Source organism: Diaphorina citri, unplaced genomic scaffold (assembly GCF_000475195.1).
Source record: "Diaphorina citri unplaced genomic scaffold, Diaci psyllid genome assembly version 1.1 scaffold67, whole genome shotgun sequence".
NCBI lineage: Eukaryota > Metazoa > Arthropoda > Insecta > Hemiptera > Psyllidae > Diaphorina > Diaphorina citri.
The window spans coordinates 106,857-120,895 of NW_007377504.1; the positions used below are offsets into that span (position 1 = coordinate 106,857).

General features: G+C 38.6%; 1 protein-coding gene across 1 annotated transcript; it reads left to right on the top strand.

Annotated features, from left to right (window-relative positions):
- Positions 1 to 8,596: 8,596 nt before the first annotated feature.
- Positions 8,597 to 9,732, top strand: LOC113471764 (chorion peroxidase-like). Its single transcript, XM_026831162.1, has 2 exons — positions 8,597 to 8,643; positions 9,342 to 9,732. The coding sequence occupies exons 1-2, from the start codon at positions 8,607 to 8,609 to the stop codon at positions 9,659 to 9,661; spliced, it is 357 nt and encodes a 118-aa protein (XP_026686963.1). The 5' UTR covers positions 8,597 to 8,606; the 3' UTR covers positions 9,662 to 9,732.
- Positions 9,733 to 14,039: the final 4,307 nt, after the last annotated feature.

Here is a 14,039-nt window from a genome sequence, read left to right on the forward strand (position 1 = left end):
CGGTGTCTTCAGTCTGTCTGTCCCCATAGAAGGGCTTATCCAAACCTGGTCGACCTATATATCAATTTAAAGGTCTTTTTACCAGGATCACGAAAATTTTGTCCAGAGAACCATTTTTGGTTTTTGGGGGATTTTTTCACATTTTCTCACACAAATGAGCTCTGATCTAGAAATTTGTCGCGACGACCTATAAACTCAAAGCGAGAAAGTTTTAGATAACACTTCAGTCAGAAGTTATTTGAACTGTATAACCAAAGTGGGTGCCTATATTCTATTCTTATGTTAACTGTCCATTCAAGTGTGTGGGTACCTGGGTACAGTAAGGTAGGTATTTTCCTTCTTCTCCATAATCTTGATGCACACTCAAATAATTACAAGTGTGTGTACCTAATCTTACCCTACTGAAGTATTATTCGAAGCCATTCAAAGCTATATCGTCGGTAATGTTGTATGTTTTGGCGAGTAGATGTTTGTACTTGGAATCTGTCTTCCTCCACTTTGCTCTTTACATTCCTCTCCTAAACACATAATTCTTCTGACAGCCTCTCCCTCAAATTGTGTATCTCCAGTTAATCTTAACATAAGTGTTCGTATAACTCTTCCCAAATGACGTGTGTAACGTGTTTGGTTTGGATGTATTCTCTTTCTCTCCTTTCATTATTTTCTCTTGCTTCTGTTTTCTGTTATCCTCATGTCGCTCGCATGAACATTATTGCGAACATGACGATATAAAGCTTGTTCTCAGCCTCCAATAATCCCGAACGATACGGTGGTGTGCACGTTTTATGTTTTCTATAGGAGGGAACTTAGAGTACGTGCTACATGGAACATGAAAATCTGCAACCTCAGGAGGTTTCTTTACCTCGAAACTCACACAAACATGTTTCTATCCTTTCATTGGATTCCTGCTTTGTGCCCTTATGCTAAACACCTTTACATTAGCTTCATATACTCTGAAATCAATGTTTCTAATATCTGGTTTAATTTATTTAACAGTCTCATGACTCTCATGACTTTTCTGGTTAAGTTAACCAAAATCTTCCATTTATATTTATTTATTTTTAGGTAAGAAATTGTTTATAAAATAAATATTATTCATACCAAACAAACGTTATCGAAAATTTGCTTTCACTCCCAAAAAGGGAAAAGACAAAGTAAAAGAAGACTCCCACTTTCCTCCTGTATTTCTATTTTTCTCTATCTTACTGTCCCTCCTTCCTTTTCTCTCTCACCACTTCTGCTCTTTTGCTCTCTGAGATTTCCCCCCCCCCCACACATAATATTCAATAAAATAATATGGAAAATGACTCAGCCTGAAGGGCTTGAGAATCTCAGAGTGAACTCTCCAGGTCCCTGAACTGTTTTGATATTCCAACAGCACACTGTGGAAAACATGACTAGGTACTATATCACTGTAGAATATCACTATCACTGTAGAATGGTTAGGTGAGTGGTTTGGAGGTTTCCCAGTGGCTCATAAATATGCGTATAATAGAGGTTTCTTCCTATACCTACCATAGGTCTCTTAAGAGGTTTCTCTCTTGGGAGTGTGCTAAAATTTGTCAGAGTAGAGCAAAGAAATTTTGTTGAACTTTGACCTGAACGTGACAAAGTTGAATATACGCAAGAAAGGAAAATTTGTGTTGTAAGACACCTCGATGTTAAGGTCAGCCACACACTATCAGGTAGACCTGACAGGTACGGCTGGAAAGGTCCACATGTCAGGTCTACCTGATAGTGAGTGTCTGGCCTAAGAGAGTTAAATTCTAGGATGGCATGGGCAGCCGTTTCCAAACAATGTGGTCCTCGTAGAAGGTTGTTCCATCAAACCCTCTGATTTGTGTTTCAGGATCGACGGGATGTTGGAAGAATGGCTCAAGCCCCTGCTCCGAATTTCAGTTCTCCTGTTTGTCCAACTGCCAGTGTATTCCCAAGTCTTGGATCTGTGACGGGCAGGAAGATTGCAATGATAGCAGCGACGAACACGACAAATTTTGCAGTAAGTTCAATACAAAGTACAAAGTTTTCACATGTTGACCTATACGAGTTATCACTTCGCTATGTCCTCGTATTAAAATTGCTCCAAATTTTTGGAGATTAACCTACAGTAATGGTGTGAATTGAAGCTCGAGCGAGGCGCCCCCCCCCCCCCCCCAATAAAGGAAGAACGGACTAAAAATCCTTCCTCTATATTTTCCTTCTTCCTTCACAGAATGCCTATGTTGTACCTACTCTTATGTAGTCTTCACAATACCCTATGTACTTGCATTGTATACGTAGCCATGTACAAGAAGATAGGCTTTTCTTTGCAAAAAGCATTTTTCCGTTTAAAATTCCAAAGTAAAGATGGGGATGAAGTCGATGATAGCCTCAGTCTAGTTGGCTCGAAAGGTAGCGCGCCCGTCTTGTTAGCGTTAGGTAGTGGGTTCGATATCCGCCCGGAGTGAACTGTCGGCCGGCTTTCTTCTTCTATCCTATCTTTGTTCTCTCTTCGATTTTGGGACGATAAGACCATCGTTGTTATAGTTGTCTCCATCAAGTACCCTCTAAGAAAGGTTTAGAGTTTAGAGGGTACCATTGTCGGTGTCCTTAGCTTACTACACGGCGGAAATTAGAATGTTAATCTGAGCGCATGACGGTAATAAAGGAGCAAAAATAATGTACTCTGGAATTTAAAGACAGACATTTCAGTTTTTTAGTCAAATCCGGCTTGAATGTGGATGCTAGAATTTAGTAAAATCCGGCCAAGATCCGGACATTGCTCACTGCTCTCTTACCGTATACCCGTGTGCATAAATCCCTTAATACTATCTGTCAGGACGTCTAGACCTTAATCTCCATCTATTTGTTTCTTACTCCTTAATCCGTTTCTTCCTCTAATTCTTTCCTCTCAGAGATCTTGTTCAAAAAATAGAGAAAAAAGCTTTTCCGTCTGCTACGGACTTGGACATGGAAATTTTGATCTTCTGAAAAAATATGATGATGAAAATTATTCTGAAAAATTATGATGATATGCCTAGGTTATTTTGCGCCGCACTCCAATAATCCTCAGTCCACCTGTACACGAGAACCTAGAGCACTGAACCTAGAGCCTGTTCCACGAAACAATTCTCTGTCACGTCACATTCCACACTGTCTTCACACCAGATATCAACAAACGGTACGAACTGACGCGACGTTTTCTCTGCGTGTGGAGAGTTAACGAAAAGTCAGGATTGCGGCAGTTATTTGGTTGAATATCCCCTCAAAACCTGTAACGTAGGCTATTGCTTAAGCCAGACACTCACTGTCAGATAGCCCCGTAGACCTGACAGGTACACCTGAAAAGGTGTGCCTGTTAGGTCTACCTGATGAGCACACACACTACCTATCAGGTATACCTGACAGGAGGACCTGATCAGGTGTACCTGAGAGTGAGTGGCTACCCTTAGTTGTGTTGAGAATGTTTAGATTAAATACTGCATCATACAAAGTTTCGTCAAATTGCTATTTCAATCAACTCTATCCCAAATGGAAACATAGACACATGTTCACCAGTGATCTCTGCCATGATGCTTTACAATCAACACTCCTCTCTTTTAGATCTAGCTTTGAACCCGACAACCTTCAAAATAGTTAGTAGAGAAGAGAGAAGTACTGGAGCTGGAACAACCAACTGAAATTTAATAAAATAAAATAAAAACGATGATAATATTATGGGGCAAAACATCTACCTACCCAATTTTACATTTTTACTTTTTCCATCCATATTATCATACGTTTATGTAAATAATTCTTATTATCTTTATTTACCTTTGTTCATGTAATTGCAATGTATTTGTTATTATCATTAATAAAATTGCGTTTGAACGCCTTAAATTAAAAAAAAAAAAAAATGATAGATTTTGATCCATACCACGTAGGTACAGTTTAAAACCATATTATTTTTCCATTAATCACACATTAAAGAAATGTGGGAAACCATAAAAATAACATACTTCCTACCGAAAATAATTTTCTATTTTATTGCGTGGTTTGAATAAAATTATCTCTGTTAATGTGGTAATGCCTTTCTCAGCATTCTCATGAAGAAAGGCGAAAGAAATCATGATCTTCCAGATCAAAAGTCAAACTTAGCATAATCACTATGAGAAATATTATAGTTGAACTTTTTATTGAGATGCATTACTTACTTGTTCTGGATGTTTGTGACCATTGGTGATGGCTACCTTTTCATCAATTTCACTAGATGTTTGAAAAATTTGACATTGATAAGGTTGCGTGGTTTGAATGAAATTATCTCTGTTAATGTGTTAATGCCTTTCTCTGCTTTCTCATGAAGAAAGGCGAAAGAAATCATGATCTTCCAGATCAAAAGTCAAATCACTATGAGAAATTATAGTTCAACTTTTTATTGAGATGCATACTTACTTACTTGTTCTGGATGTTTGTGACCATTGGTGATGGCTACCTTTTCATCAATTTCACTAGATGTTTGAAAAATTTGACATTGATGATGACGATGATGTTGAGTGTCATGAGGTCATGCCGGTTTCAAGCCTTAAAGTTCATATTATATCGGTTTCATATAAGATGTTATCGTTAAGCTCTATGGATATTATCAATTGAAAGGCCAAATCGCCTTACCTACTTGATTCGAATTTTGCGTAGGGTGAGGGTGTAAATTAGGTAATCCGGATAACCGGTATCAAGGATTCATAGGTAAATTCAAGATTAGAGTACCTAAGCTGGACACTCCTACTCTTAAAAGAAGAAGAAAAAAATCAAATCGGTCTCAGAGTTCCAGTAACATTTCTTCATCATAACCAGTTTGGTTCGTTTGACTTTTGAAAATTTTTTGCGATAATTTGGTCAGGAAGAGTGTCTCCTATGATATAAGAGTCTCCTATATCATTTCTCCAACTATACCTATGAGGTTAATACTGTCATCAGAACGAGTCTTATCTTCTTGCAAAATTAAGTCAATGATCCAAATTATTTGGATTGTTTGTAAACACCTGACCTTCTGCCATACTAATCTGTTTAAATTGAGATTCAATTTGTTCATAAATAAATCGAGATTGGTTCATTGGGATTATCGTGTTACCATCAGGTGTTTGATTGATATAGATAATTTAGACTAGACTAGATCTAGACTATATGCAACGGACATGTCAGCCTATGTGTACCTTTAACTTTCTTTATAAACCCAAGGGGTCACTTTAGCCCAATAGAGAAAGCTGTCTCAAGATCGAATACGGTTAAAGTTGAGCTGATCTATTTACCTGATAGACTGACTCAGGCAAAAGATTCTCAGCTGTTCAATCATACAAGTGAAGGGTTAGGTGCAATGGAGCTTTAGCCTACGAATAAAAAAAAAATCGAGATTGGTTCATTGGGATTATCGTGTTGCCATCAGGTGTTTGATTGATATAGAATATATAGATAATTTAGACTAGACTAGATCTAGACTTTATGCAACGGACATGTCAGCCTATGTGTACCTTTAACTTTCTTTATAAAGCTAAGGGGTCACCTTAGCCCAATAGAGAAAGCTGTCTCAAGATCGAATACGGTTAAAGTTGAGCTGATCTATTTACCTGATAGACTGACTCAGGCAAAAGATTCTCAGCTGTTCAATCATACAAGTGAAGGGTTAGGTGCAATGGAGCTTTAGCCTACGAGAATTACTTGAAAGTTTGTTGGAACTGACCGTATATGCCTTGGTCAAGGGATCATAGGAGGAATATACCCCGAAGAAATACCAAGCAGTGGATATATATTTCTATCTGAGACTAGTTCCCAAGGTTGGTCTCTTATTATTAGGGTACAATAATTGTGATTTGGGTTAGCCTACGAGAATTACCTACTTGAAAGTTTGTTGGAACTGGCCGTATATGCCTTGGTCAAGGGATCATAGGAGGAATATACCCCGAAGAAATACCAAGCACTGGAAATATATTCCTATCTGAGACTAGTCCCCAAGGTTGGTCTCTTATTATTAGGGTACAATAATTGTGATTTGGGATGAGTGGATAGTTGGATACCTACTCCAGTGTTTTTTCTTTCTTTTTTTCGTCCATTGGATCCATGTTTGATGACTAGGTGACCAGGAAAATTACTGATTTCTGATTTTGTAAGGGTTTAGGTTCAGACCCATCATTGGATTAGCAGATGGCATAAAGCACCATATATAGATGTAGATAGGTATGTACCTCCAATATCTCGTACCATTCAAACATCTTGGTGAGATAAATCCACCTATTGATCTCCGAGGTTCCACCTAGAATTTCGATAACGTCATATCGATATTAATAAACTCGGAGGTATGAATAGAAATATTTTCAATTCCAAGGCGGAACAGGATGGTGTCTCCCAGGAAATAATTCAGACTTTCTTTGTGCCGGATTCGGTCTTTTATTATTTGCAAGTCATTTTGATTCAATTTTTATTCGAGCTTAATATCGTGCATACATACGATCCATACATACATACATACATACGATCGAGTATATCTTCAACACAAGCTATGGCATAGGCAGCTATATGTATGCGAGAGAGGATAGAAATGCATTGAGATTAGATTTAAGGCTCAGTTACACCTAGGCAACATGTAGCTTGCTGCACTGAAGCATGCTAACATCTCAATCGATGGTCAACATGAGATAACATTCAGCATGCTTTAAATATTTTGCCTAACCAAATTTATAATTTAATTTACACTGGTGGTATAAACAGGGTATATTCTATTCTAACCTATTCGAATTATGGTCCTGACGCAGCAATGTGCAGTATGTTTCATGTTGTTCCAATGTATTAGCGCTTAAAGAGAAAGAACTGAAAATATCAGAAAGGGTTGAATTTATATCTGGGGGGGGGGGGATAGTAAATTTCACTGCTATTTTTCGATTTCGGGACGATAAGACCCTAGCAGTTACAGTTCCCTCTATCAAACCTCTTGAAAAAAAAGTTCCTTTATCCACGAGGATTATTGACTGACACATTTTTTGTTGTTTACAAACATCACACTCTTGTTCTGTGTTCTTTACTCAACTATGGAGAGGTGTAGAGAGAATGTTGTGTCAATGTATAGGTAGTAGTACGACAATTTTTGGTTTCCTAGCTAGAAGCGGGCTTCTATAAGGAACACCAATTTATTGTGAAAACTGAAAAACTAACTTTATATTAGCGAAAAACTCCATTTCACTTATTGGACCACATGGACAACCTGATTTATCAGAATCCAATTCCCATTTTCCCTCGCAGATGATTCGGAAATATGTATTTCGGTTGGAAAGGCTCCTTCAGGGGAACTTCAAAGAAAGCCAGAGAAAGGGAAGATTTAGGTAACAAGTGAACATTTTGTTCAAAATTAGCGAAAAACTCCATTTCACTTATTGGACCACATGGACAACCTGATTTATCAGAATCCGATTCCCATTTTCCCTCGCAGATGATTCGGAAATATGTATATTTCGGTTGGAAAGGCTCCTTCAGGGGAACTTCAAAGAAAGCCAGAGAAAGGGAAGATTTAGGTAACAAGTGAACATTTTGTTCAAAATCAAGTTCCTTTATACGAAGGGATATGGGATAACGTTCGTTCTCGGAACGGCTGGCTTTCTCCGATCCTGTTTTCCTTTTTCCTTCGATTTCGGGACGATAAGACCCTAGCAGTTACAGTTCCCTCTATCAAACCTCTTGAAAAAAAAGTTCCTTTATCCACGAGGATTATTGACTGACACATTTCTTGTTTGTTTCCACAGTGATAGACAAGCCATCCTCCGATGTATGGAATCCAGATGAAGTGGCTTCAGTAGGAGAACTTCTATTGGACATCACGGCGCAGCTTGCCAAAGCGTAAGTCATAGTATTTTCAAACCAGGTTAACTTACAAATCCCAAGGTGTGTTCACACATAGTCGACCGGCCGTCGATCGACGAGCTGAATCTATATTATCGAGACAGTGTGGACGGTTCAGTCGACATCGATTGGTCGGTCGTCTGTGTGTTCACACACTTTAACAACAGTTCATTGGGGAGATTAAGACGGTATGGAAAGCTCCTTAGGCATGGGTGTTGTAGGGTTTCAATATGGCTAGTTGGCTGGGCAGCAGGGATAGCACGTTGAATGCACCTATTCCCTGGTGGATGAATCACTTTTCCCGGTATCTCTCGGGCCGGTGAGGAGGGGTAAAACCTCCGTTACTGTATAGTGCCATCCCGCTTGATTTCAGTCGTGTAAATTGAAAATTTCTGGGGTATTTCTACCTCTAAAAGAGACGGTACCATATCTACGTTTTGCTGATTGATCCTTGGCTGCAGAAGTTATTCCTCTTACAAATCCTAAGGTGTGTTCACACATAGTCGACCGGCCGTCGATCGACGAGCTGAATCTATGTATATTATCGAGACAGTGTGGACGGTTCAGTCGACATCGAGTGCTCGGTCGACTATGGATGGACACACCTTAACAACAGTTCATTGGGGAGATTAAGACGGTATGAAAAGCTCCTTAGGCATGGGTGGGGTAGGGTTTCAATATGGCTAGTTGGCTGGGCAGCAGGGATAGCACGTTGAATGCACCTATTCCCTGGTGGATGAATCACTTTTCCCGGCTGGGGACAATTCATGGATCATGACTTCACACTGACTGGAACCCCGTTAGGTAAGTGATTTCATACTAAACGGAACCCCGGGTAAGTTATGGATTGACTTTCCTCTTCCCGACGCAGAGAGCGCCCCAGTCGTGAGTAATTTTGCCGACGATTTTGAAGTCTATTTCAAGAAAAAATAGTGCCGCTTTTTAACATCAAAGGCGACAGCGCCTTTATATTTGTTAATATTTTTCTCTGTACAGTAAATAACTGACTGATTTAGACATCTTTAGTTTTAGGAAACTTTTGTTATTGTTTTTTTTTACTCATCTAGTTTTGTCACTTGATTCAAACATTGTGTCTTTTGCGGTCGAAATTACTAATTGAACAGTTATGATTGTCATAACTCATCTAGTTTTGTCACTTGATTCAAACATTGTGTCTTTTGCGGTCGAAATTACTAATTGAACAGTTATGATTGTCATACTACAGAGAGTAGAACAGGGTACACTGCAATTGAATTTCATATGAAGGGAGGTCGATTATTTGATGTTACATAATATTGCTGGGTTTAGTTGAGATTGCCATGGGTGCACTAGTCTTTCACACCAGACTCTACACACAGGAAATTCGTTAGGAAAGTCCCTCATTTCAATGTAATGTAGAGATTACCAAAAGAATCACACCTTTTTGTCCTTTTGCTTGCAATCTCCTTTAAGTTCTTGATATTTTTCCGACGACTTTCACCGACACAAACTCTCATCTTCAGATTCGAAAAACAAGAACGAGCCGGAGGAATGTTGCAATCGACCCGCCCACCTCAAGAACCCGTACTGTATGGAGATCACCGTTCCCGAAGACGACCAATACTACAACAAATACAAGGTCAGATGTCAGGACTTTGTGCGAGCTTTCCCCGGGATTCGACCAGGCTGTCGGCTAGGCTCTAGGGTACCGTTCAATACACTGACGGGAGTGATCGATGGCAATACTATTTACGGAGTGACTGAGAACTTTGCCAGGTTAGTCGAGAGTTTTGTAGACGAATGGATCATTAAGTCTCGTTTTGCCAGACCTAGGGACTCTTAGTCCGCTTTCTATGCCCCGTATTGGTACGGGTTTGGATACGGGATACAATAAGGGGCATAGGGAGCGGATCCTAGTCCAAATCCTAGAGAAGAGCATGAGAAAAGAGTAATTCATTTGACTTGTGTTTGTAGGCTTGTACTTTGTAGGAGACCACTTCCTGAGAAAACAGTAAGTGGTGGTAAAAATTTTTATGAACAATCTACGGACGATAAAAACTCACTCAGAAAAACCAACAAATAGCTAGTCTACAAATCTACGTACAGAGATCGAACCAAACGACTTTCTCTCCAAACCAGAAGAAGATCTTGGTACTCTTGGTAGCGAAAATCAAGTTTTAGCTTTGCCCTCGCTTGACAAGGCCGGTTGATTTTAAATGAATCATTATTTAATATATGTAATTCATTTGACTTGTGTTTGTAGGCTTGTACTTTGTAGGAGACCACTTCCTGAGAAAACAGTAAGTGGTGGTAAAAATTTTTGTCTCTAGTTATAACGATTACATATTTGTATGAACCTAACACTAGACACCGAGTCGTTCTATTAATTAAGCTCTAGCTGTATAACACTGACTACATAAATGTTGACAAACTCAAATTTTGTCAAAGTAATGACCCTTTGTAAACAATTTGTACTACATATTTGTATGAACCTAACACTAGACACCGAGTCGTTCTATTAAGCTCTAGCTGTATAACACTGACTACATAAATAAATGTTGACATGTAATTCATTTGACTTGTGTTTGTAGGCTTGTACTTTGTAGGAGACCACTTCCTGAGAAAACAGTAAGTGGTGGTAAAAATTTTTGTCTCTAGTTATAACGATTACATATTTGTATGAACCTAACACTAGACACCCAGTCGTTCTATTAAGCTCTAGCTGTATAACACTGACTACATAAATGTTGACAAACTCAAATTTTGTCAAAGTAATGACCCTTTGTAAACAATTTGTACTGAATTCTGTTCTTATACCTGTAAAATACACGAGACCTTGTTTAGACTGCTGGGGCAAAGGGACTTTTTAGTCTCATTCGAGCAGGATAAACAAGGCATATTCTATTCTATTCTACAATACATACACACTCCGACCTATAGCCTATAGGTATAGTTACTCACAAGTATAATAGGTATCTTATCTACACAAGTATCTGTTACGAGTAATTGAATAATTTTCATATTTGTATTTCTAGGGGTTTTTCCCCCTCTTTCCCATCTTCATTCCACATTTCCATTCACAAAATGCCACAGACTAGCCTTCTTCCTACGTCCTATTACCTAAGAGTAAAATCCTAATACTTTCTCATTAGTCCCATTTACCACAGGTAATAATATTTGTACAAGCATTATTCTATTCTTATACCAATAAAATACACGAGACCTTGTTTAGACTGCTGGGGCAAAGGGACTTTTTAGTCTCATTCGAGCAGGATAAACAAGACATATTCTATTCTATTCTACAATACATACACACTCCGACCTATAGGTATAGTTACTCACAAGTATAATAGGTATCTTATCTACACAAGTATCTGTTACGAGTAATTGAATAATTTTCATATTTGTATTTCTAGGGGTTTTTCCCCCTCTTTCCCATCTTCATTCCACATTTCCATTCACAAAATGCCACAGACTAGCCTTCTTCCTACGTCCTATTACCTAAGAGTAAAATCCTAATACTTTCTCATTAGTCCCATTTACCACAGGTAATAATATTTGTACAAGCATTTATTTAAGATCTCAGCAAGTCCTCCCTGTCCTTTACCCAATTTCTGTACCAGTGCTACTGATTATTAAATCTCGTGATAAAATGATATCATCTATTACCAAGTGTTATTGTGTATACGCTCTGTTTGTGTGTATAATGCCATACCGCGTACGTCCTTTAATTCTATTAGAGGTGTTTGCTACTATAGGTGTTGTGAGCACGTATCACACTATCACTGGGATTTAAAAGTGGTATTAATATGAATGTTTTCCATCACTACGATGTTCTAGGAAGCACGGAGGATTGTGGTTTGTACAAGCATTTATTTAAGATCTCAGCAAGTCCTCCCTGTCCTTTACCCAATTTCTGTACCAATGCTACAGCTCATTATTAAATCTCGTGATAAAATGATATCATCTATTACCATGTGTTATTGTGTATACGCTCTGTTTGTGTGTATTGTGTATAATCTCCTATTACCTAAGAGTAAAATCCCAATACTTTCTCATTAGTCCCATTTACCACAGGTAATAATATTTGTACAAGCATTTATTTAAGATCTCAGCAAGTCCTCCCTGTCCTTTACCCAATTTCTGTACCAATGCTACTGCTCATTATTAAATCTCGTGATAAAATGATATCATCTATTACCATGTGTTATTGTGTATACTGTATACGCTCTGTTTGTGTGTATAATTGCCATACGGCATACCATACCGCGTACCTACGTCCTTTAATTCTATTAGAGGTGTTTGCTACTATATAGGTGTTGTGAGCACGTATCACACTATCACTGGGATTTAGAGGTTGAGCTATCTTTTCAATTAGAACTTCTTCATATTAGGCTATGTGACCATCACAATGTATAGGGTGTTTGTGTTTTGCATCAACACAGACTTGAAGAATCATACCGTTTGGATATCTCGTTCAAGTATCATTGCATTCGGATGCGTGAGATATCCCTGAAATCGGAGAATAACAGGGTTCGATATCACCAGAACCAGAATTTTTGTATGACTTATGGAGAAAAGACCTCTCAAGACTTCTCTACCTAGTTTTCGAAGTAATTTTTAAAAGATTTTGTGTTTTCGAAGGTTTTCCAAAAAGAGGTCCAATATTCACTGTCACTTTCTGTGACATTTCCAAAAAAGGTTCAATAGGTATTCACAATATTCAATGTCTTTCTTTGATACTCTCTAAATTTTCTGTGAAATTTTTCGTGAGATCAACACTTTTTTAGAAGCATACCTAACTACGCCCCAGGGCTAACCCTTGGTTGCTCAGTGTTGGATACGGATTCTATGTTGTTCTACGAGTGTAGTAGTATAATATATATTTTTTTATATATATGATTCAAAGTACAGTTTGTAGACTAGCACCTACCCTATTTCTTTCCTTAGGAGGAAGGACACTGTAAGAACGGAGGAAATATCTTCCCGAAATCGAAGAGGAAAGGATAGGAGAAAGTCAACCGTTCCGAGAACGAAATGGCTTACCTGTTTAGGTAGGTAAGCCATTTATAAAGTTCGCACAGGTCGAAAATCGAGCCTGCCACTCATTCATATGGGGAGACAAGAACAAAGTTGACAAACTGTAACAGAATTCACACTTTATACTCTTAGTTACATAAATATTATTTAAGTCAGCTCCCATCCTCGTTCAAGTATCATTGCATTCGGATGGGTGAGATATCCCAGAAATCGGAGAATAACAGGGTTCGATATCACCAGAACCAGAATTTTTGTATGACTTATGGAGAAAAGACCTCTCAAGACTTCTTTACCTAGTTTTCGGAGTAACTTTTAAAAGATTTTGTGTTTTCGAAGGTTTTCCAAAAAAGAGGTCCAATATTCACTGTCCCTTTCTGTGACATTTCCAAAAAAGGTTCAATAGGTATTCACAAGATTCACTGTCTTTCTTTGATACTCTCTAAATTTTCTGTGAAATTTTTCGTGAGATCAACACTTTTTTAGAAGCATACCTAACTACGCCCCAGGGCTCACTGCGCTCGCCTTGCACGCGGGAGACCCGGGTTCGATTCCCGGCGGGGTCAAGAAATTTGTATCATCCAAATGATTGATTCCGTGACTGGCTATTGCCCACTCAGCCTCGTGAGGAAAGGGTCAAGAAATTTGTATCATGCAAATGATTGATACCGTGACTGGCTGTTGCGGGGCCCACTCAGCCTCGTGAGGAAATAGTAGCTATGACATGTAAATGCGCATAGCGACCGGTGCCAGCATGGTAGGTAAACATTGGTTGTTAGGATTATTGAGAATCAAGAAATTTGTATCATGCAAATGATTGATTCCGTGACTGGCTGTTGCGGGGCCCACTCAGCCTCGTGAGGAAAATCCAAGAAATTTGTATCATGCAAATGATTGATTCCGTGACTGGCCGTTACGGGGCCCACTCAGCCTCGTGAGGAAAATGAGTAACTATGACATATAAATGTGCGTAGCGACCGGTGCCAGCATGGTAGGTAAACATATTGGATGTTAGGATTATTGAGATATTAGGAAAATCCTACAATGCTGCAGTGAGCACCAAAGTTGTGACATAATAACACAAAGAAAACTGCATTTACATTTACATTACATAAAAACTCTTCGGAATCTCTTTTTTTTATAATCCTTGATCCCAATAACATACCTATAGGTACATATCAAAC

Bases quoted from the DNA above. Each gene is read 5' to 3' on its own strand.
- LOC113471764 (XM_026831162.1), top strand. From the start codon at position 8,607: ATGGATCATGACTTCACACTGACTGGAACCCCGTTAG. The intron at 8,644-9,341 runs GTAAGTGATTTC...TCTCATCTTCAG, and splicing joins ACTGACTGGAACCCCGTTAG to ATTCGAAAAACAAGAACGAG.